The 23,308-nt window shown below is 39.8% G+C and overlaps 1 protein-coding gene across 4 annotated transcripts in view; it reads left to right on the forward strand.

The window, feature by feature from the left end:
- Window positions 1-23,308, forward strand: part of fign (fidgetin) — a 75,574-nt gene that overhangs the window by 23,147 nt on the left and 29,119 nt on the right. The window contains exons 1-3 of one of the 4 annotated variants that reach the window (XM_061842347.1): window positions 9,951-10,001; window positions 20,016-20,257; window positions 21,000-21,034. In XM_061842347.1, the coding sequence (XP_061698331.1) occupies window positions 21,010-21,034 (25 nt within the window). In that variant the 5' untranslated portion in view covers window positions 9,951-10,001; window positions 20,016-20,257; window positions 21,000-21,009. Of the gene's footprint in view, window positions 1-9,950; window positions 10,002-19,184; window positions 19,236-19,477; window positions 20,258-20,899; window positions 21,035-23,308 lie in introns of those variants that run through there. The other 3 variants (XM_061842348.1, XM_061842346.1, XM_061842349.1) reach the window with 3 other exon arrangements.

The raw sequence follows: 23,308 nt of genomic DNA on the forward strand, positions 1-23,308 counted from the left end.
CAGTTACCCCATAACAACAGGGTAAGCGGCAACTTCAGGGACACATGCAAAATGCCTAATGTGATTACAAAAATAGAATATACATGATTGAAATGACATCAAGTAACTGGTTGTGGACAATAAAACTATTGTTTCTTTCATATAGTATCATTTGAGGTATGTTACTGATAGTGTAGTGGTGTTTATGCCTGACTTTGGTACAGGCGACAACATGGGATCGATTCCTGCTCAGTGGTGGTGTTGCTATTTCCCCAACGACTGACTGGCGACCAGTTTCAGATGTAGTCTGCCTTTTGCCCTGCTGTGACCCTTGTGAGGATAAGTGGCTTTGGCAATGGACATCATTTAAGTACTTACGCACACTGTATTTTGCAGAGCAAAGTGTGGGACATGCCAAAATCACAAAGACCCAATAAAAAAACAAAAAAATTATATATATATACATATATGTATATATAATGAAGGAAATATTTAACAGAACTCTTCACTGTACTGATATGCGTGCAAATGTTTGACCTTAGACTTTCATTATTTTGTTACATTTTCCTGACGACTGAGTGATTCTGATGAGGACACCAAAGACACTTCAGAGTGAGATTGACCAACATCTTGTTCATGTGTCTCTTAGAGGTTTGAGTGCACATTGTGTTTGCACACGGGCTTGAACCATTGAGTTTGGCTGAAGCTCAGCGGTGTCAGCCTCTCAGGGTGTACGTTTAAGTGCTTTGTAGGTCTATTTAGCCCGTCTGAGTTCATCAGGCTCCCTGAGAGGAGGTTGAGTGTGCCTGAGGAAGCCCCGTGAAGTTCTTCATTGTCTTAAGACTCAATCGTAATCACCTTACTCAGCGTGACTGACACAAGAGCTCTCTGGCATGATTGAAAGTATTGATCTTTTGGCAGCTCTCACTAGAGAAGTCAGAGCTCTCACCTAAAAAAAAAAAAAAAAGAAAGAAATCTCTTCATCTCTCTTGATCAACTGATCAATAATTAACATTAAGACAGTAGAGCTTTAGCCATGTGAGACTGTTTTCAGCCACCTGCAGCCGCCTGTGTTTCCCACTGGAGAGGAATCTGCTGAGTAAAGCTGATCTGCTGGCGTGGTGCAGTAAAAACAGAGGGGAAGGCCAAACTGCAGTGACTTTCACATTCATAAGCCACACGCAGCCCGGCCTGTCCGGCGCCCTTCACTGTCGTGCAAGATCTGCAATATTTCTGTCACCTTGAGAGATGGTAACCAGCCAAGTGCCTTTGGAAACAACATGCGTTTTCACAGCACACCCTGTTGCGGTAGAATCAACGTGTTAATCGCCCGATAATTGCGGTTTTAAAAGAAGAACAAAACTCAGGTGGGTTGGAGGGTTGGGGGTCAGTGGGCGGATGCAATGTGCTTTGTCCATTAGCTTCTGCCAGTCGCCACATCATGAGAACAATTAGATATGTCCTATATACTGTGGAAAGAAGCCGATATGGAATTCATTACACAAGCGATGGAGCAAGGCCCAGTTAGCCCATTTAGAGGCATTCTGAGCTAAACACCCTTGTTAAAACTGTATTTGTGACACATCTTTTCCATGGCAACGCTGTAATGACAGCCTCGCTTGCTGGAAAAAATACCACAGCAGGGTTGTTTAGCGCCGCCGCCACCCAATAGTGTTGCCCTTAAGTGGAACAGGCTGGAGACCGGGGTTACAGATGTGTCACTGTCTGATACCACCAGCAGCAAATATGTCTGCACAAAATCTATTAGTACCACAATTCTCCTGCCCAATCTGTCGCTTAAACAAAGATGGCCAGCTTCATAACTGCACAAACAATAGTAATAATGTTGTTTTGGTCAGTAATGAGTGCACCCTGTTGTTGGTCTCCCTCTAAACCCTAAGGCCAAAGGTATATGGCGAAACACAAAAGCAAATGTGATTTGTATCATTTATTTAAGTCATTAGTGGGCTTATTATGTTTTGGAAAAAAAAAACATCTGCTCAAAATTGCATTGTTTTATTTTATTTTTAACGAAAGTTATAGATTTATCTGCAAAACGCTCATTAGCAACTACAGTAATTGGATTGCCATCTTCTAGCTTGTCGACAGAAATTTAATTGAAAACTTTGCATTAAATGCTTAATCGGTTTAGTGCAAATGATTGGCAGATGACTGTCAAGAATGACTTGCTGGTGTCAGACTGTTGCTCAACTGGTGATTTCAGCCATGGGGGGTCAGTACTGAAAGTACTGAGTTGGAAAGAGAGATTTTCCACCAGTGAGATAAAGTGTATTTCTTAGCAGAACCACAATAATTTTATCCTAAACTGCATGATCTAACACACTCCCTTTCCTGCAGTATGCAGCGAACAACACATTTTGGTTCTGATTTGAACAATAGGAGACTTTCAGTTGGTAAATACTCTCTGAGCCGAGCCCCAACTACCTTATTTTGATTGCTTAAAACTATGAAAACTTACACTAGCCCCAGTGGATGCCTTTGGTAAATATGCCCTTGGTATTTTTTTGTGTTTTGTGTGGAAGTGTACTTTTTTTTTTAAATGTACGTCTATTTGTACTATTGACACTTGAAGTGTATGTCCAAAACATTTGATGCAGAATATATAACAATTTATATGACAAGACACTACAGGAGCTTGATCAAAACTCTGACAAACTCAGTATTGCTCCGATCTAACTGTTATTTTCATCTGGTTGATATCGGCTAAAGAAGATCAGCTTTGCTGTTAGTTGTGAGTGGCGCCTTTGTCCCAAAATAAGTCTTCAAAATGGCCACAGAATTTCGTGGTCATTTGCTGCTTGGAATGGAGGCATAGAGGGAGATGCTAAAGCATTTTGCTTACAAGGCTGATGGTCCGGGCAACCCGAAAGATACTACAAACTACAGAGGAAACAGTATGGCGATAGATGGGTACATGCATACATAAACCCAAAGTAGTGCTCCAGCACCTGCCCTTTTTCACGGATTTCCATTTCCTCAGCCACTTCCTTCAGCTCTTCCAAGGGGATCCTGAGACGTTCCCAGGCAAGATGAGAGACGAAGTCTCTCCGGCGTGTACTGGGTCGTCCCCGGGGTCTCATCCTGGTGGAGCATGCCCGGTACACCTCACCACAGAGGCGTCCAAGAGGTATCCCATAAGCAGATACCCGAACCATCTCATCCGGCTCCTCCTCCCATTTAACATGAGTTTCTTCATTCAACACAGTCACACGCCCCATTTAGTTTTAGTTGTACAGGATATAGGTTAACTAATAGTGGAAACAATGTTTTTAAATGATTTATTTTGATCTTAAACGAGGACAGCAGAAGTAGGGTAACTATGCCGCATCACGCTATTGGCCATTATTAATGGTTAGAGGTGCAAAATACAAAGGACAACCGCGACCCGGGTTCAACCTCACGACCGTTTGAGTCCCTACTACCTGGTTAAGATGAATCTTCAATAATCAGGCAGGATGAAAATTCTCACAGGTTTTTTTGAAAAATACAGAGAGAAATAATATCGGTGAAGGTTCAGCGCTGAGGTCTTCCACACGCAGCTCAATCAGTTCCGGCTTTAAGACCCTTGAAGTTTTTGGTCACAGTCTTGTTTAGTAGAGAGACTCCTTCCTGTATTGACATCATGCAGTCACGGACCGATTCGAGTTTCCCTTGGTTTCTGGGTACGTTCGGATATTAAGTCAGACGCTCTCACCATGCACAAAGAGTGCAGTGCTTAGAAGCAGAGCACACACCATTCTCTATAAATTGACAAACGGGTATTTTGGTTATTTAGGGATAATTTACTGCATACATGTGTATATGTGTATAATGCAGCTATAATGCATCATCATAATGCAACTATATTTGTGAGAACAGCTGGATGTGTAGCCATAACATAATGCAGCAAACGCAATGTGTATGCAATATTGTGTATGTAAGTGTGCAGCCAGTAATTTTCATCAACTAATTCGTTGCCCGCCATTTTCAAACTACTAAGCGTTTCCCATGTAGTCATCTGGTGGATGTAGAGGCTTTTGATGGAGACCAAAATTAATATTGTGTCATGCGACAATGTAAGCACAGAACCCACCAAACATTCGTCTTCCGTTCCGCTTATCCTCACTAGGATTGCAGACGTCCTGGAGCCTATCCCAGCTATCTTAGGGCAACAGATGGGTGCACCCTGAACTGGTCGCCAGGCAATTGCAAGGCATTATAAAAAAAGAACAACCATTTGCACTCACATTCATACCAATGTTCAATTTAGACTCTTCTGTTAACATACCGCATGCTTTTGGTATGTAGGCGAAAACTGGAATACCCAGAGAAAACCCACACAAGCATGTGGAAAGCATGCAAACTCCACACAGGCGGAATTTAAACCCTGGTCCTGAGAACTGTAAAATAGATGTGGTAAACATTTTTAAGGGAATTTTAAAGGAATAAAAAAAAAACAGAAAACTGCACATCTAGTAATATTGGCACTGATCCTTAATATTTGGTTGTTCACCCTTTGGCAGTGATGACAGTCTCCAAATATTTCTTGTTTCCATCTATCAACTTTTTACACTTGTCGGGTGATATTTTCTACTAGTCTTCCTTACCAATTTGTTAAAGCTTTTGAACAGTTGCAGGATTTTTTTCCCTCAGTGCCAGATTTCAGCTCCCCGGAAAGATTTTCAACTGGATTTACATCAGGACTCATCCATCCCTGTCTGTTTTAAAACAGTCCATTGTTTCCTGTTCAACAATTCCTGTGTGGTTTTGGATGTGGGATTCGGGTCTTTGTCTAGTTGGAGGATCTATGATGTTTGCCTCAAAAAAACATTTTCGTACACTGGGTAAGACATTTTGCTCTAAAATCTCTTGACGAGTTTCTGATTTCATGATACCTATGATACAGTCAAGCTTCGAGTACCAGATGGAGCAAAGCAGCCCCACAGCATTATGGATCCTCTACCATGCTTGAAAGTTGGCAGGTTGTTCTTTTCCTTGAAGTTTTTATTGCAGTCTGTAAACATACTGTATGTGGGAATTGATAAAAAGCTCTATTTTTGTTTTTCTAAGCCACTTATCCTCACAAGGATCATGGGAATGCTGGAGCCAGCTAACTTCAGGCGATATGTCCATAACATGTTTTTTGTCATTTCTTGTTTTTGTATGGAACACAAGTGCTCTTAGAAAAATATTGTTTTCACTTGATTCATTTTCTTCAGGAGATATTTCATATTTAATACTTACAGGACGACTGCATACGTAGGTGGCAGTATACATATGGACTCCACTTGATGCTAAACATGCACTGCAGTGAATGAGTTAATCTTTGACATAACGTTTGTTTTAGAACTTTTTCTCACGTCTTCCATATTGGACTTCTAAAAGTTGACTTGTAATATTTATTTAAAAAAAAACCTTTTTATTATTGTAATTTGTCCAATAAGGTAAGGGTGCTTGAACATCAAGCTAGATCCTCTTCTGAAGATCTTCCCTGTGTTTGCAGTGATTGCAACCTAATGATACTGATCCAAAGCCTGGGGAAACTCATCAGCTAATTGCTGTGTAGGAAGGTCACTCGACAAATTAAAGTATCTCAACCTGCAGGGGAGTCCACAAAGACATTCACCGACATACTTAACAGATGCAAAATGAAAAGTAATGTCTCACCTGAATGCAGGCTTTTACACCAGTTGCACGCATTATCTAAAAAGTCTTGCTAAGGTAGCAAAGTATCGTTGGTTTTGACTAAACGATGCAGAACAGTTTGTTAAACATTATCTGCTTCGTGCAAAACATGGTGCACACCCTTGGAGCCCCATTCAACACATCGTTTTCAATGCAGTGATAAAGGTAGCGATGATGACAATGTCAAAGAAAAACAGCGGCTGCTACACCAACCTTGAGTTCTTTTCACATTTACAATTGCTTTCCTTTTATCAAACCAACATCTTTGCAAAGGACACAATTCAATTTTTTAAGCCCCACTCAAATACGAAAAAGAGGAACTTTACCTATACAATATTCAGTGGCCTTATAACCAATATTATCAAAACAAACTAGTAATGAATTTTCCACTTAAAAATGGGATAATATGATAAAACCTGGTCTTTATTTAGTTTCATTCATCTATATGCGGGACTGAAAATCCAATACGACACTCGACAGTAGGTCAAGACTAGTTTCTATTGGAAGGGGCAAAAAAATTACATGGAAGGATTCAGTCATGTTAAATGGAAAAGATCATGCTTTATTCATCTCACAGTGGAGAAATGTGCATGTTAAAGTGAAGAAGAACAAATAATAACACACGTGCGCTATGGAATCAGGTCAGGTCAAAATTCCAGATTTTGCACCACAAATTCAGCTTTTTTCTTTTTTTTTTAATGTACGATCGAACAGAGGAATACATTTTCTTTTTTTTTTTTTTTTTTTACATTTCTACTCCTCTAAGAAAATGTATCAAACAATGTCTTGCCTGGTGACACGGTGTTGCAACTGGTTAGAGTGGTGGGTCCTCAGTTCAGAAGACCGCACTTCAAATCCTGGCCCCGCCTGTGGAGAGTTTGCATGTTCTCAGTGCCTTAGAACACAGCGCCTTAAGATCGCATTAAAAAAAAATTATAGGATGAGATTTAAACCTCAGAAAAAAAGTTGTGATCACATCGATAGATGGACATAGTTTAAAAATGTATGTGTGGGCAAGCGTACCATAGTGTCACAATGTAACGACATTGTTGTTCTGCATTTGGTGATGTTTTTTCCCTACGGCTGTTACATTTTCAAGATGGCAGACTGTCATGGTACTCTTTTGGGTGAATAAATTGTACAGTAATTCTTTGCTCACAAGATTGTTGGCAGAGGTCATAATACAACAATGACAACAAATATATAAACTCAGACATGCATTTTAACCAGTAAACAACTAAAAATGGTCCCCAGTGTCCCTTTCAGGGAAAGGTGTTTTGTTTGTTTTCAATACACAACCTGTAATTCTTTTTGTTTACTTTTAGTTTGACAATAAACTTCACCTGGGTAGGGAATTAAACATTTGAGGCCTACTTTTGGAGGATTTTTTCACTATCTGCCAAACTTCTTCATATTCTGTTATGAGTTGGAAGTTTACGTGAGCTCACAAGTAAAAAAATTCGCCGAATGACCACTCATACCTCCAAAATCTCATAAGTTGGGTCACTGGTATGCCAACCACTGTAAATGTTTTCATTTAAGTAACGTCAGATGAAAAATACATCCATTCAATTGACGTAGTATTCAGTTCAAGTATGTTATGACAATACAGAATTACATTTAGTTAAGTCCAACATTTTCTTTATCTCTTTTTAATGTCTTATTGTGAGGTATTTGGTGTTCATTTTGAAGTAAGTTTACCTTAGGAAATAATAATAATTTCCCTATGATGGGCTAAGCATTTCTTAACAATGGCATTAGAGTGTCGCTAGAGTGTATGGGCTCCCCCCTCCCAAAAAAAAGTGCTAAAGTGAGAGATTGTAAAAGGGCAGTTTTATTTTCCGCATTGATTTGCGTACTATTTTAAAAAAAAATTTTGCCACAATTACTACATACAGTTCCTTTTAATTACAATGTCTTTTGCGAGTACATTTGGAGTAATTAATGTGTCGATTTATTCGCCTTCCACGTTTTGGTGCCCTCCCGTGTGAATCTGTGCATGAGCTTGAATACATCATGCACTCCAGGGATGTCGGCGCTAATGGAGGCTGAGGCTGTCGCGCTCGTATTGATTGCTCAGACTTCCCGATTATTGCTGTGAAGAGTGACCAACAGCAGCCCGCGGAGGTAAAATAAATAAATAAATAAATAAATAAAACTTCACCAGCCGACAAGAGTCCGGCTGCTCTCCTCCGAGGAGCAACACGTTTAATTGTTTGTGGTGTTCTCTGGCCCCTACCGCTGAGGGCCCTTGGGGGATGGAGGCTAGAACAGGGGCTGACCTTTACAGCCTCATTCACACGTAGACTGGGAAATGTATCAGTGATCCTTCCTTCACAATGGCTCCAATTACCAGACACCAACAAAATCAGGGCTCTTATATACTAGAATAAGAACAGTTTATCCTTCAGAGAATAAAGTGCAGTTCATGAAGCAGACTTCACAAAAGTGTGCCAGATTGGCAAACATACGGCTATCACCGCCGAGTTGAATGACTCCTCACTAGTCAAGGTAAAAATCTGATTATATCATCATGGATTTTGTGCCACATGTATTGATACAACAAGGACTACAGGCAGAGTAAAAAGTCCTCCTGTGTCGGCGTTTGAGCGCATCAGCATTCAGCTCGATGGTTTGCAATTATAATGAATATTAATGACTGTTTTCTCATACATAATATTCTCATAATGACTCTACAAAGTAAATGCAGCCCTCCTACAACAACCATTTATCATAACTATGAAGCAAAGCAGTAACGCTGTCATCAACCAAGGAGATAAACCCATCAGCTGCTTTATTCCCTTGTAAATCAAACATGCGAGTGAGTAAGTTGCTGTTTTATGAAGTAATTTACTTTGTACAGTATGTTTTTAGAATCTACCCATCCACTATAAATTATCTGTTATATAATTTAAATTACTGTTGCAACAAGATTGTTATCATTAGTTGAATGAATAGGATGCTGTTGTGAAAGACTTACATTCTATTAATTTATGTTGACTAAATAGAAATGGGATTGTGTGTACGTGCTGGACTTTTTTTTTTTTTTGGTCGACACTTGTGTCAAATACCTTTTCCCCCGGGCCATTAAAACAGCAGAGGAGCCCGGCTCAATCCTCACAGACATTATCTGTGAGCGACTGAACCCAGTTTGGGAATTGGTAAAGCCAAGGGAGAAATAGACTTGGAATAGAACACCCTGGAAAATTCCATTTCACAACTGAAGTGTTCTACTTGTGAAAGATCATTTGGTTCGGCGTGAGTAAACAGAAGGGACTTCATCGCTCTCAATGACTCGCGTGTGTGTGAAAGCTGCGGATTACACCCGATCAGGAAGTCTTGGTGCTGTTTGGAAAGGCGAAAGCCTGGCAAAATGAACGTAACTTCAATTGTGCTGGCGTCTGATTTCCTTAAGTCGGCCGCCTGTGAATGGATCTGAGGAGACATGTTGAGGATTCCCGCAATCAGCGTTTCATTTGGATATTAAAAGCTTGTGACGTTGCCACACTTTTAGTTGTATTGCTTGCCCAATTCATGGACACCGATGAAGAAGATCACGAAATAAGATTGCCATGCTTAATTATGTTTGAGTGGAACCTTGTAATCTGAATTTCCACATGTCATACAAGATGGAAACAACAATGAACCCGTTTATCACAGAGCTAGATTCTGGGCACACCAGCAAAAAGTGAAAAATGCACAATATAGAAAAGTCGTCTATCATGTCGTATTTTACTGTCTTAAAAGAATGTGCTATAATGGAAAAAATTTAGGAAGATAATGAAAATATTTGGAAAACCTTTGCTTCTCAGTCACGCAAAACTTCAGAATTCTTACGTGTTACTGTCGACATAATGAACAAGATGGCGCCATATATACATGCTTTTTTTTGTGTGTTTTTTTGACAAATATTTCAAACAAAGAGCCACACTGATCAATGGCGGTGGAAAGAGGTCAAGAACATGAGAAGATTCTATTCTGGATTTTCCATAAAGTAAGCCAAATTAATTCAAAGTGCACTAGCGTGATGATAAAAATAACGGCTAGATATAAATGCAACAGTGTATTTTTGTGTATTTTTCCTCAATGTGTATATGGTCACTACTGTAGTAAGTAAGTATCTTTCGGCTTGTCCCTTTCGGGGCCACTGTAATTCTAGTAAAACTGATGCAATTTGACATTAATACCATTCCACTCCAGTCCAGTAGGAGGTGCCAGCGTACATTTGAAGAATTCTGACGAAGATTTTGATTCTCTTGGGATTCTTTCTTTCCATTTTAAGTGGACGCATGGCTGCTGTTAGACAGATTCAACAAGGATGAGAGACTTGTGAAAAGGTAGCACTTCTTGTTGCAATAATTTTTGTACAAAGTAGATTTGCTTTGGCTGATGTCGTTAGGATAAGACTCGATGGTAGAGACAAAAACAAAAATCCTTAAATGCTCCTGGAGTGTTTTAAAACAATATTTTATTACGAAGGTCCTCACTGTCTGACTGACTGTTGGCTTATCAAAAATTAAGAAGTGGTAAGAGTGAGTGAGCTGAATAGGACAGGTTCATTAAAAAAAATAAAGAAGTGGTATGAGTGGATAGAATAGATTGTAAATGCTTGTTTTGACAAAACTAAAAAGAAAACTTCAGAAGCTATTATTTTAAATCTGTTCAACAGTTTTGTGTTCATGACATCTACATTTCTTTTATACTACATAGGTTACTGTTTGTACAGTACATTCTTACTTGACTCAAACTAATGCCAAACAGAAACAGAGATCAACAGCACTACTGTTGTAGTGGATGGTTTTCAAATGGAAATGAAATAACTATTTTTCAGCTGCCTTATGGTTTGTTATTGAGAGGCACACTTGAAGACTTTGTTTACTGTTGTTGTTGTAATTCATAAGTCATGAAATTACAAAATACAGATGTACCGTTTTCTTTGCCTATTGAAATTTGAAAACATTTTTTCCATGACCAAGCTGACAACAGAAGTTACTCATATAGCCAATCAATTTTCTTTATTAAAATGAATTGAATGCAACAATTCCCTTCCAGCGCCTCCAAAAATACAAAAGTTGGCTACGCATTTTTATGTAATAAAAACAGCATTGTTTTGTATAAACAGTTAATAAAGGAATAAAATAATTTAAACAAATCAGATGGTTATAAAAATGTCCTTACTCCACTTACGGTAATATTCGAGTGTAGGATGTGCGCCTTTATGAGGCGTAGCCTTGATTGGACGATTAGGTCACATGGTATAGTTTAACTCACAAGTAATTGGTTTGTACCTTTCCTCACTCCTGTAAAGTCTGTAATATGGCACCTGTTAGAATCTTAAGGAAAATTCCACTTGCCTTTCAAAAACTGTTCACAGATGCCAGAACGATCATATACTAAACAATTTTCATCAGTCAGAAATAATACATTTCGTACAGTCTACATTCCTCTAAAGTATGACACGTTCAGGTAGCACTGAACATTGCACCACCATATACAAATTTCATTTTGGTGTTGCACTTTTTAATACACAGTCATCGTGTCCCAAAAGATTTTAGAGGGATTACATTGGTCGTTAGCATTGTAGTAACCTCCACGAGGCCAGTTGCAAAATGTGTGGGCTTGTCTACATATGTTCTCCTACTGCTTTAGAAATGAGCAACAAACAACATATTCTGCGTTTGTGGAAAAGGATTAGCTCCATACAATTCTCCCTCTCCGACTTCAGAAATTACACAAAAAGTGGCTTGAAATAATATTCTAGTTGTGTAGTGAGGTTAGAAAAACAGGCTGGCCCATTTCTATCACCTTTTTTTTCTTGTGCTGAAGTAATTCTTTCACATATGTTGGTTAAACAATGCGACGATGACAATGTTGTCCTCTCTGTACAATAGAGTTTGAACAAGTGAGCATATGGCATATGTGTCTGTATATCGACTTTTGTCATATCAGGGTTTGTTTCTCAATGCTGAGTGTCAACACGTATGCGTGCAAATAGATTTCCCATCTTGTCCCTATGTCCCTTTTTCATGCTTCCAAAAAGAATATGCCAATGAAAAACTAATTGTAGTGTACAGGTATTGCTATTTATACAAGAAAATCCCTTGGGGGCTCAGCGTTGGTGAGAGTGACCATGTACATGAGGACCAAAGTAGACAAGCACAAACAGAGAATGTGAAGTTTTCTATAACGAGTGGAATTTTTTACACAGGGTTGGCATGGTAGCAGCGCGTTATTCACATTTAATTCACATCACGGTGTTGCTCTGGCGAGATCCCGAAAGAGTGAGAGTGCCTTAGGAAGAGGCCCGACGTCGTTGTTGTTGTTGTGGTTGTTGGTGTTGTTTGGCAACTTGGTTGCTTTTCCAATTTTCTTACACATCCTTTTGCTTTAGGTTTGAATTACATTCCCCAAAACAATGGTAGACCTCTGTGCTTTAAAAAAATGAAATGCAATTTTGCCACAGCTCATTAGACAAGATGGATGGATAGATTGTTTGACACTGGAGTCGAGGTAGGCAGATACTGTAGATAAATACAGTAGATAATCTATCTAAATTTTTGAAGATAAGGACCTCCAGATTACATTTTTTAAGTGTCTCCTATTCGGCTGTTGGATCAAGCAGATTGGTAGCTTGATAGTTTCATAAACAACTCTAAAATCCTCCATTACATATAAATGCAGGGAAAAAAAACTATTGATTACAAAAGTCCATGACCTTTTCGAAGGCCCACAATTCTCATGAATAATTTTCAATTTGTACGATGGAAGTTGAGTTTTTATGGCAAGTGAGGCTTTTTAAAATGATAACTAAAATGACATTTAGAATCATGATTTTGATGTGGGCACTTGGGGAATCCCTCAGAATCTCGGTCCATATGAAGTTATTGAAGGATATTTTTAACGGGAAATTGACAGTAGCAGAAAAGATAGTCCAATCGATATGTTGAGGAATAATAAAATGATTCTGTTTTCTCTGGCGGCATGGTTGCACAGCTGGTAAAGCATTGGCCTCACAGTTCCGAGGTCTTTGGTTCAATCCTGGACCTGCCTGTGTGGAATTTGCATGTTCTCCCCCTGCCTACTTGGGTTTTCTCCAGCCACTCCGGTTTCTTCCCACATCCCAAAAACATGCAACAATAATTGGGCACTCTAAATTGCCAACGAGGTGTGATTGTCAGTGTGGCTGTTTGTCCCTATGTGCCCTGCGATTTGCTGGCAACCAGTTCAGGGTGTACCCTGCCTCCTGCCTGATGACAGCTGGGATAGGCTCCAGCACTCCCCGCGACCCTTGTGAGGATAAGTGGCAAAGAAAATGGATGGATGGATGGATGTTTTCTCTTTTTGAAGGCCTACTTGATCAGATCTATTCTTGATATTATCACACAAAAAGGTTTCCCAAAAATGGGAATGCTCTCCAATTAAAAAAAAAAAAAATTGCTCTAGAACCCATCATCCAATTTTCTAAATTCTTGGTATGTTGTAATGGTGTTTGAACTGGGCTTTCATTTTTTGGGAAATGTTTTTCACACTGTTTTGCGGCCGGCCTCGTTTTGTATACCCCGCATGTAGTGGGGGGTTCACTCTATTCTTATCTTTGATGCAGCACGTGTACTGGATCTCATTAAGGTTCACCCTGACATGGGATAGCAGCATGTATTGATGGAGAACACCTGAACCCTCGCTGAAGGCAGACCCCGCCTGCTATGACAGACCCATCAAAGCAGGGACGCCTGTCTTGACTGACTCAGCCTTGAGTTTCTCCTGCCTCTGAGTGCGCAGTCCAGCACCGCGTTGCCCACTGGCGCTGGGCCAAACTGGCACAAGTACTATTGTCCTTCACTCCCACCTCCCGTCCCATGCTTGGTTCCCGCTTTTCAATTATTTACAGTAACTTTGTATTGCAGCGGTGCTTGAATTCCACTTTATGTTGCACACATCCACAAAAAGGGACAATGTATCACGAGAAGAGAAACTCTTTGCTGTTATGGTGCCATATCTTTTATTATTATTATTATTTTTTTTTTTTTTTTTTTGGTCAAGCTTGCCAACCATATGACACAGTGCTTGTACAGTATGTCTTGGATCAGACTTTTAAACAGTCCCTGCATCATCTGGTGTAGCTGTCACATCCACAATTACATTATTGCTGTCTCACTCACAAGAGCAAGAGTGTCAGAGCTCTCGGAGCCAAACAGATGGAGCTCGTTGGCAACAGACGGCATGCAAATCACGGATCATTTGATTGGAGATCTTATTTAATTATTCGACCAAGTAGCTGTCTTGGAGAGCCTCAATTCATACCGTCTAGCATACGATAAGTGGAAGCAACTGTTGGGATAATCAACTAAACAGGAATGAACAAAGACTGGAATTTAAGTCGTACGTGCTGATAAAAATGTGTTTTGGTTTTGCATGAAAAATCTTGCACAGGAAAACAGCCTTGAGCCTTAATTGGCAAATGAGTGTTGATTCAAACATTTGGCTTTTGCCGGCTAAGTTTTATGTTTATACTTGACGAGAGGGTGGCAAGACTCACTATTAGATTCGTAGTCACATACATTTTGGAACTCAGTAAATCCAAACTATTTTTATTTATTTATTTATTTGTTTATTTATTTATTACAAAACTGAGAGGAAAAAGTGGGAACTGGAGTGGCAACTTCAGCAATGTACCAAATTGAAATAATGTCAAATGAGAGCAAGGATTTCAAGTAGGGAAGTATATTTAATGAAATATTTACTGTTGGGATAAATGGTTGGCAGGAAAACAAAATGAGCTGTATTTAACATTCAAGCATAATGCTGAGAAGTGACAATCGCTGATCTCCATGGAGATCAATAATGGCGGCAGAATCATTGTGTAAAGTGTCTCCAGGTTTAATGCAGAGAGGATGTCATTATTATTTTCCTTCTTCTAATGACCATCATTATGCACGGACACTGATTGAATTCCATTTGTTACCTACGTTTGAGCCTGAGTGGAATAATTATCATTTAAGTGTCTCGATTAAAATGCATGCACGGTTGTTCATATTCACACAATTTTTGGGAAACATGTAACTAAATTAATATTATTATCATTGAAATAGAAAATGCCTCATATGGTGTAAGGCGTTAATTCCATTCTTCATGTTATTCGAAGCAAGCATTTCTCATCCATGCCTTTTCCTTTTTAAAACACAAGTAAAAAAAAAAATAGAACTGTTGCTCAGTTGCTATCAGTGCTGTGCACTCTCTTACATTTTAATTAAAATGGATCTACTGAAAAGACTAATCAATACAAACCACTTTTACCACATTGATTTGTCAACCAATTCTATCACATTCAAAATAGATATGTTTTAATGATTGCAATGATTGATTCATTTCTGAACACAGAAAACCCTCATCTGATTTTTTGGGGGGGTTAATTTCAATACTTTTCTCCCAATAGGAAAGAATTTAATTAGAAAAAAAGGACATAAAAAAAGAGCAGGTTACAGTAAAAGTTATGGAAAATGCTACATTTTCAGACGCAATTCATGGATGTCTGAAATCAAGACCTTGTATGATACTGCTGATGCCAATTTTGGGAAAGTTCTCAATTGTAAGATAAAAGGATATAGGTTGTTCTGGATGATATATAATACTGTATTTTTCTATAATTATGTTGATGTGTGGGATATTCGGTTAGCTTTGATGCCACCATAGCGTCTGAGGCAGTAACACAATGGTCGCCTTTCTATGACTACATTTTATGGGGACCTCTACTAAAATCATGTCACGTCATTGACACGCTTCACAAATGAACCGTCACCAAGGCTGATTTATTACTGTAATCACAAAAGTACACTTTATGTTTATATTTCAAGTGGGATTACATTAACGTCAAATAACGTATAATTAACCTTGTTACTCATCACAACTTTGCAGATGTAAAGGTGATTGTGATTGGTCCATCGGGAGACCGTTTCAACCCCTGGTAATAACATTGACCATAACAATAGTGTACAACCAACAAAACATTTCTTTTTTTATTTATGTGCCTAAATGTATTGGACTAAATGCCACCCTATTTACAACAAACTTTATAAACATGTGTTTGGTTAAGTGGCCATGAACCAGTGGAATTTGGGTGTCAAATACTGCTTTAAATAGAACAGGCACTCAGCAAAATATGTATGGTCAAACGAAAATAATCAAGGACTGGCGAAAGCTTATCACGAACTATAATATTTCATTTGAAGTCCTGCTCTGTTCACACTGTTACAAGACGGAGTTTGGTGAATACGCTGAAGGCCGACGTGAGGATTTCTGGCTGCACGTCGGCTACGATTAGCGGCAGCTAATTCACATCAACTCACGTAGCATTTGTGATTTTCTCACACAAAACAGTTAATTGCCAATTAATTGTTCTCAAGCTACCACCGTAATTGTGGAGTTCTAAAGTCAACGCACCTCATCGAGTCCCTGTCTTGAAATTTTAAAACTGCGCATGTGAAAATCATTACAGTTACTGATGCTAACACTACGCGTATCCTGTATCCATGTATACTATAAACTATGTTATAATTATAGATACCTCATGTGAATTACCTTTAATGGAAGTGATGGTGATCTTGTTCCCCCTGTTACCACACAGTCTCCACCAAAGTGACTTTGGAACTGCCGTTTTCTGGTAAAATGGTTAGATTTTGTTGCTTTAAGGAAGTGAAACCTTACCAAAGCTTTCCACTTTTAATCTCTTTTACTGCTGGTCAAGCAATGGAATGGACTTTAGTACCTGTGTTGCAGGGAAATAGGGAAATACGTTTACCAAAAATGACCCTATTCCTAGATATAGAGCTCCTATAAATAATACAGTCTAGTCTGAAATGTGAGTCGAAATGAGATTTGCTCACAGCTAATCAATCAATGACAGATGACTGCACTTGCACGTGGACTAAAAAAAAGGTGGGGACAAATGCAGAAATGCGAGTGAACAAGTTGTAGTTTTGTGCCAACAGTAAGACTTCCTAGCGATTTATCAAAGTCAGGAGCGCCGAGCGGCGTGCCTGCGTGATTGTAGTTCACAGCGGACGGGATTGAGGCACAGCATTGAAAGGAATGTTTATGCCCTCAGCTGTGGCACTGTCAGCCTTGTGGAATTTACTGTAAATCACATTGCTTTTATTGCAAGATTTAGTAGCTTATCCTCTGTGGCTGCTATTCACTGCTAAGCTAGGCCCTATTAAGGTTTCAAGTCCTGCTAGATGGGCACACTTGGATACACATCTTTAAATAATATTAGAAATGAGCATTTAAGGACAAAATCATAGTGCCTTTGTCTTAATCGCAATCAGGGATGTTGTTTGCTGAATATTTAAAAAAACACACGGAATTTGTAGCCAGCAGTTGGTTTGAATATAATATACTATTATAGCATCAAACGCTATACTTAAAAAATACATAAATGTACAAAGTACGTTGTTAAGGACAAAAATAGCCCAAAATTACATGCAGAAAATGTGCACAACTACTACTCTTGAGTGGATGTGTTGTATCTGTGCTTACTCTGGCAGCTTTGAAGGAAAAATCGACAGCCCAATAAGATTTACATTAGTAGCTGCTATTAGTGAATTAAAAAAAATCTGATCTTGAATGATGAACTCTGATTGTGAATGTGAGTCATATTAACTCATGAGATGAAGGAGAGGTCATGCTAACCACCGGTAACAATGGAAGTTTGCTTTTGTGACGTTATTGACGGCATTTACTTCATACTGCATTACTACAGTAGTATTTTCATGTTCAACTGTGGCGGGAAATTACAACTGAGTATCGATTCATTGTTCTGTTTTAGCTATGATTTATTTTGTGAGAATCTCTCTCAGTACGGAACTCCAGCTTCGGTGGCTGCCTCGGGTGGTTGCTACGAGGTAGCCTCAATTTTGCCTTAATTGCTTCAAGATGTGATCACTTCCACACGATTAATAGAATTCTTAACGGTCACTTAATCAACTTAATCGATTATTATGCCTGTCCTTTATTTATTTACATATTTTTAATTAAATGTTACAAAACACTGAATGTTACGCCCTTAAGTGATCACATGTGACATTAGTCAGGTCGTGTGGAAGCATAATTGAAGTTCCCCCAAAATCCTCTTGAAATCACCAAGCTTTTGACGTGTTCTCAAGCAGGATTCCGCCTCGTGATGGACATGAACTGTGATCTCCAAAGCCGTGTGCGCGGGTGTCGGCGTGATGTGTGCGTTGACGTGCCGTAGCAAGGGTTCAGGGAGGCAGCTGAGCAAAATAATTTAGAATGTCCTGCCTGCTGACACAAGGACAAAGGCACCGTCTCAACATGCCCATATGAGGAAGCAGACAATGGCTGTGCCTACACCTGGAAATGCACTGCTGTTGTTTTTCACTATGACCTCTAAGCACGGCGAGATTTCCTCAGACTGCTCTCGTACGTGCTTCGGCCACCGTTGCACTGTGGATTAATGTACAGAAGCGCATCGCAATGATTCCGTTTTTACAATCCGCAGCTGTACTGACCAACATCTGACGCGCAAGCTGCGTATACGGCGATTACGTTCAAGCTTTTAATAAAATAGGATCTACGATTAAACGTGCACGCGGAGGACCTCTTTGTCTGGAGTAGCCGCATGAGCGGTGTCCCGCCTCGTGGGTCGGATTTCTCTGAAGACCTCATCGAGTTTGAATTAGCATGGTGCAGCCAGGGGAGTGGCGGAGGTTGAATCAATGCATCACTCTTAGGGCCTTGGCTATGGATATGAGAAGGCATAATGGGACATTTGGTGCCGATGCTCATATCATGTGTCTAACCAGGGTCTCCCTGCATTGCTGCCCCAAAGGAGAAGAGATTACCTCCCTCTGTCAAGGCCACCGACACGTAATGAAGAGGCGCAGGCGCTGCAACATCCCGGTCCAATGTGAAAGGGAAATAAATATTGAATCATAATGACGTATACTAACACTTAGTCAGATATAAAATTGTGGCCACCTTTCTGGGGGAGAGTATTAAAAATATATTTCAGCACAATTTTCAGCTTAGTATTTGTACAGCGAGTATGTTGTGTTGTACTGCTAAAAGACACGTGTAAACAAGAAAATATATATTCTCATATTATCATGCTCATACAAATGCAGTAGTGCACACAGACGCACACTAGTTCATTTCAATGTTGCTCTATTTAGTTTTATGTATTTTGTAAATAAGACACAAAATAGCCTTGTGCTCGAGACTGTGGGTGTTATCGGTGAGTGTGTGGTATCGTAATACCGATAGTAATATAAGTAATCTTTTATGAAGATCCCAAATAGCAGGCGTGACTGGAGATTAGCGTGGATGTTACAGTAATTATAAACCTTCCAACAACTGCTAGTTGAGCACACACAGAGAAGCAATACATACAAACAGCACACAACAATATGTTTTCTGTGCTCTGTGGGAACTACGACTATGACTGCAGATCATTTGGGAACCTTCCCTGCCACTTCTTCCTTCAGTAAATTATACTGCATCTTTGCAGGAGACCTCGATGTTGGTCGGGATTTTGCGACACAACTTTGCCACAAGAGGTGAACTGCGACATCGTGAGGGGAGCAGCAACACACAAACAATGCATACATCATCACTCACAGGGATGCAGTGGATATTAAAAAGTTGACGCCCCTTTTTAAAATGCTCTTTTATTTTGTGGAATAAATTACTCTTATTTGTGAAGTATATACCCAAAACAATCTTTTTAGAGGTGAAGGAAAATTCAACAACTTAGATAATGTGATTGCACAAGTGTGCACACCCTCTGGGTTATGGGGATGCGGCTTCGTTCAGAATTGCAAAAAAGTCAAATTTGATTTCCAAATGTTCAAATTAATGTTAAATGGGATTCGACTCACACTTGCTGCCAAACGTGCCTCTGATTAAAGCCTAAACAAAGTTCAGCTGTTCTAGTAGGCTTTTTCTGACTTTTTTTTCCTTTTTGCCTTGTTGCAGAGGAAGCATGAAGGTTTTGTGTCAACATGAACTGGTATTTGTTCATAATTTCCTCCATCTTGACGAAAGTCTCACTTCCATGATGGCTGATTATGGGCTAAAACAATACTACAGATTTATTGCCCGATGTACATTCTTCTGAGAGCTATAAACGTGTCTTGTTCCCGTGTTGCAGAGCCACTTGAAGTCCTGCGTCAACTACAACGTATGCACACGGTTTCAATGCAAATATGAAAATGTGCGTGTGTGTGTGTGTGTGGGGGGGGGGGGGGTCTTTCGGGCGAAGCGTTGCCATGATCGAGGCTCCTCGTGAGAGCGCAGCTCATTAGGGGCTCCTCTTTGAATTTGGCTCTCTCCTGCAGGGATCATGCGCAGTGTGCAGCGTGCCTGCCTCCCCTCTAGTCGGCCGAGCGAGCAGCTGTCCAAGGGCTTGGAATTCCAACATGGCAGAGCCACTGGTCAGTCTCGCTCGCAGCAACTTGGAATGCTCTCCGGTGTCGAGCCGCGGCTCCCGCAGCCTCTAACGCTCCGCGACAACCAGCAGACCGCCGCACTCGGATCGATGCTCGCGTAAAAGCCCGCAGCCGCCCTGTCACCTACACAGGTAAGCTCCATCCTCCCTCCGCGATATATAGACTATCCACATATATTTTTGTACACGCTCCACGCGATTCTCCAGGTCTGTTGCTATCTATTCGATTGTTGTGCGTGCCTATGCAAGCTTAAAAGAAAAAGGGGGGAGAGGAGGAAAAAAAAACATTGCATGACAAGACGACGCGCTGCAGAATGATGACGCACGTCTGCATTTAAATAAGTTTGAACAACAAGTTTGTGCACCTTGGTTTAAAAGCGAGGGGCAAAGCGGACGCAAAACTTGCCGCATTAAAAGGCGTCGGGATGCTAACTACGTTTATGAACTGTTTAGAAGTAATATATTGGCAAAAGTAAAACGGGAGGGGGCTGGGGTGAGGGGGGGGGCGCTGTTGGTATTACGCTCTTCCTCGAATGGGCGCCATGAGGACCGTGTGTGTCTCATGTCATCCTCAGTGTGTCTCATCCAGCTCTTGCAAGAAGTGTCACACTCCTGTGCAGCCTTCTTCTTCTCTCGCTTTTCTTTTTAAACACCTTCATTCGACTTCCCGTGCTTACACGCTCATCTGCGTGGACTCAACAGAGAGCCTTGCGGTGTTTTTTTTAATGTTATTTTTTTTATTGGAATCTTTGTGTATGTGTGTACATGTGAAAGTTGTGAAAGGAAATCGAGTGTGGCTGCAATGAGAAGCAACCCGTTGGAATTGTACCTGGTGAACGTTGTGAATCTGCTGTCTTCCTTCTCTCGTTTCCAGGCGTGAAGACATGATTACTAGCAGCAGCTTTTATGGTACGTCCCCCTTTTGAACTTAATATCTGTTATCTCTGTTGTTCTATTTCATGTTTTGCCTTTTATAGCCACACAAGAGGATTGCATTTGTGTATGTGTGCACGCAAAGTCCCCCCCCCCCCACACATTTATTTTTCAAATATACACTATGTGACAGTTGAGACCTTTGCAGAAAGTCATGTTCCATTTATAATCAATAGATGTGACACTATCAATTAGGTTCCAAGTACAGCCCATTAGGAAGACTAAAGGACTAGAACCGTGTTTAATTATATTTCTGCTACTGGTGCAATTGAAGTTTTCCTTTCTCATTTTGGCTGGCAAAACACCACTGTCATCTGCCCCATTTATTCAGATATAATTCACGTGAACGGATTTATTGAAGATATTTTAATGCAACGTCAAAGTACAACATTTTAATGAAGTGTGCTTTAATTGTGAAACGTGAAGTACATGGTGTATTTGCCCTTAACATTTCAACAAAGGCTTAAGTGTTTAAATTATACCAATATGTATTTTCTAATTAAAACAAAGGGGGGAAAACAGAATGCTGACTGGAATATTTAGTCATAACAAAAAAATGCATCACATGTATTATTTCGACATTTGTGGTGCATACATTCTACATTCATACATATATATACAGTATATCATTAACAGATTTTGACATTCAGTTTTGCAAAGATACATAATTAAAAAGTACAAGCCTATTTTACTGATATGACGGTGATTTTGAGAAACCAATAAACGGGAGAAATACAGACACACGCACACATACACACAAAGTGAGCATAGGTTGTGTACTTTAGCAAACAGTCTGTCCTAAGTGAACCACCTCCATAGACCAAACCACTTAATTGTATTCAAACATTTCATTTGCATGCTTCCGCCTGCTTCTACAGAGGAAATTAGCATCATCAGCAATGAGCTGAAGTATGTTTTCATTCCTCTTGAAAAAAAAAACCAGCATTCCACCAGCCGTCATTCAGTGACGACGTGGAAAAAAAAGTACATCCATTATGTTGGAGTGTTTAGTTCTAATGTGTTGTCCTAGAGTGGGTTTTGAATTTGTTGTTCCGAATATTATTTCTATGACTTCCTTAATGATGTGCAGGCGATTATTTGTACTTCAAAAATGTCATTACAGCACACACATTTTTTTTCCCCACAAATTTTTACCATCAGTTTGCATTTAGTAATTGGATGTCTTTGTATAATGTTAAATATACTATTTGGTTTCAATAAATACCCCAATACCCCCCCAAAAAATATGAAAAAGAACAGTGCAGTGTATGCCATAAAAATACAGTATATTTATTTTTTTGATAACTCAATTTTCAAGTACCTTCCAATACACCCAGCGGCTTTAATAACACATTATCAATTTCCATCTTTGTAAAGATGATAATGCTTAATCTACAAGTACATTGGCACGGTCAAACAATATTTTCTTCATTGCAGAACCTCACTGTACTGGTATTGTATTCCTTTATTTATTTATAGATTGCAGTTACACAGCACTACAAACTACAGCCACAGTAGCACTTGTGAATAAATTCTCGTTTTTGTTTTTCTTTTTTAATATAGGCTTTCTTATCGATTCAATGAATTTTGTTGGGTGCAATTAGACCGCCTCTGTGTACCAATGACGTGTCCAGTGAGCGCACGAGTACAGGGCTGGTTTTATGAGGTTCCCTTGTAGTGTTTATAGGTGACAGGTCCTTACTTAACCTCACTCAGGCACCTCCAGTGTGCATGACAGCTGTGGCACATCTGAAATTAAGATGTTAATCCAAGTTGTTGCTCGATATGAAGCTCGGCAGTGTAATGCGATGACAGAGCGCTCGCCCCTTGTTTTCATCTCCCACTCTGCTGAATGTCACACGCGTTCACACTTTCAAACACTGCAGCTGAGCGGGGACAAGGAGCTGATATGAGCGACTTTGAGCACTGTATACCTATTACACGTTTGCTGCTTTACCAGTCTTGTTTATATAGTCAGAGAAGAAGAAATGTGATTTTTTTTTTCCACCTCCTCTGCCCCCAGCTCCCACATCCACACCCTTTCTATCTAGGAGAAAATGCAAGCTTTATTAACTTATTTATTATTTATGTACTAACCTGCAAAGTGCGACAATTTAAATTGCCGGAAATGCTTTTAATGAACGCAGTGCGTATTGCCTCACCTCACAGTAGTGGCCACAACATTGTAAAGGTCGTCAGTCGGTGTTCGTTGCTGGAAAAACGGGCTGCGTCATGTTAAGAAGTCTTTCT

This window comes from Syngnathoides biaculeatus, chromosome 14 (genome assembly GCF_019802595.1).
Source record: "Syngnathoides biaculeatus isolate LvHL_M chromosome 14, ASM1980259v1, whole genome shotgun sequence".
Taxonomy (NCBI): Eukaryota; Metazoa; Chordata; class Actinopteri; order Syngnathiformes; family Syngnathidae; genus Syngnathoides; species Syngnathoides biaculeatus.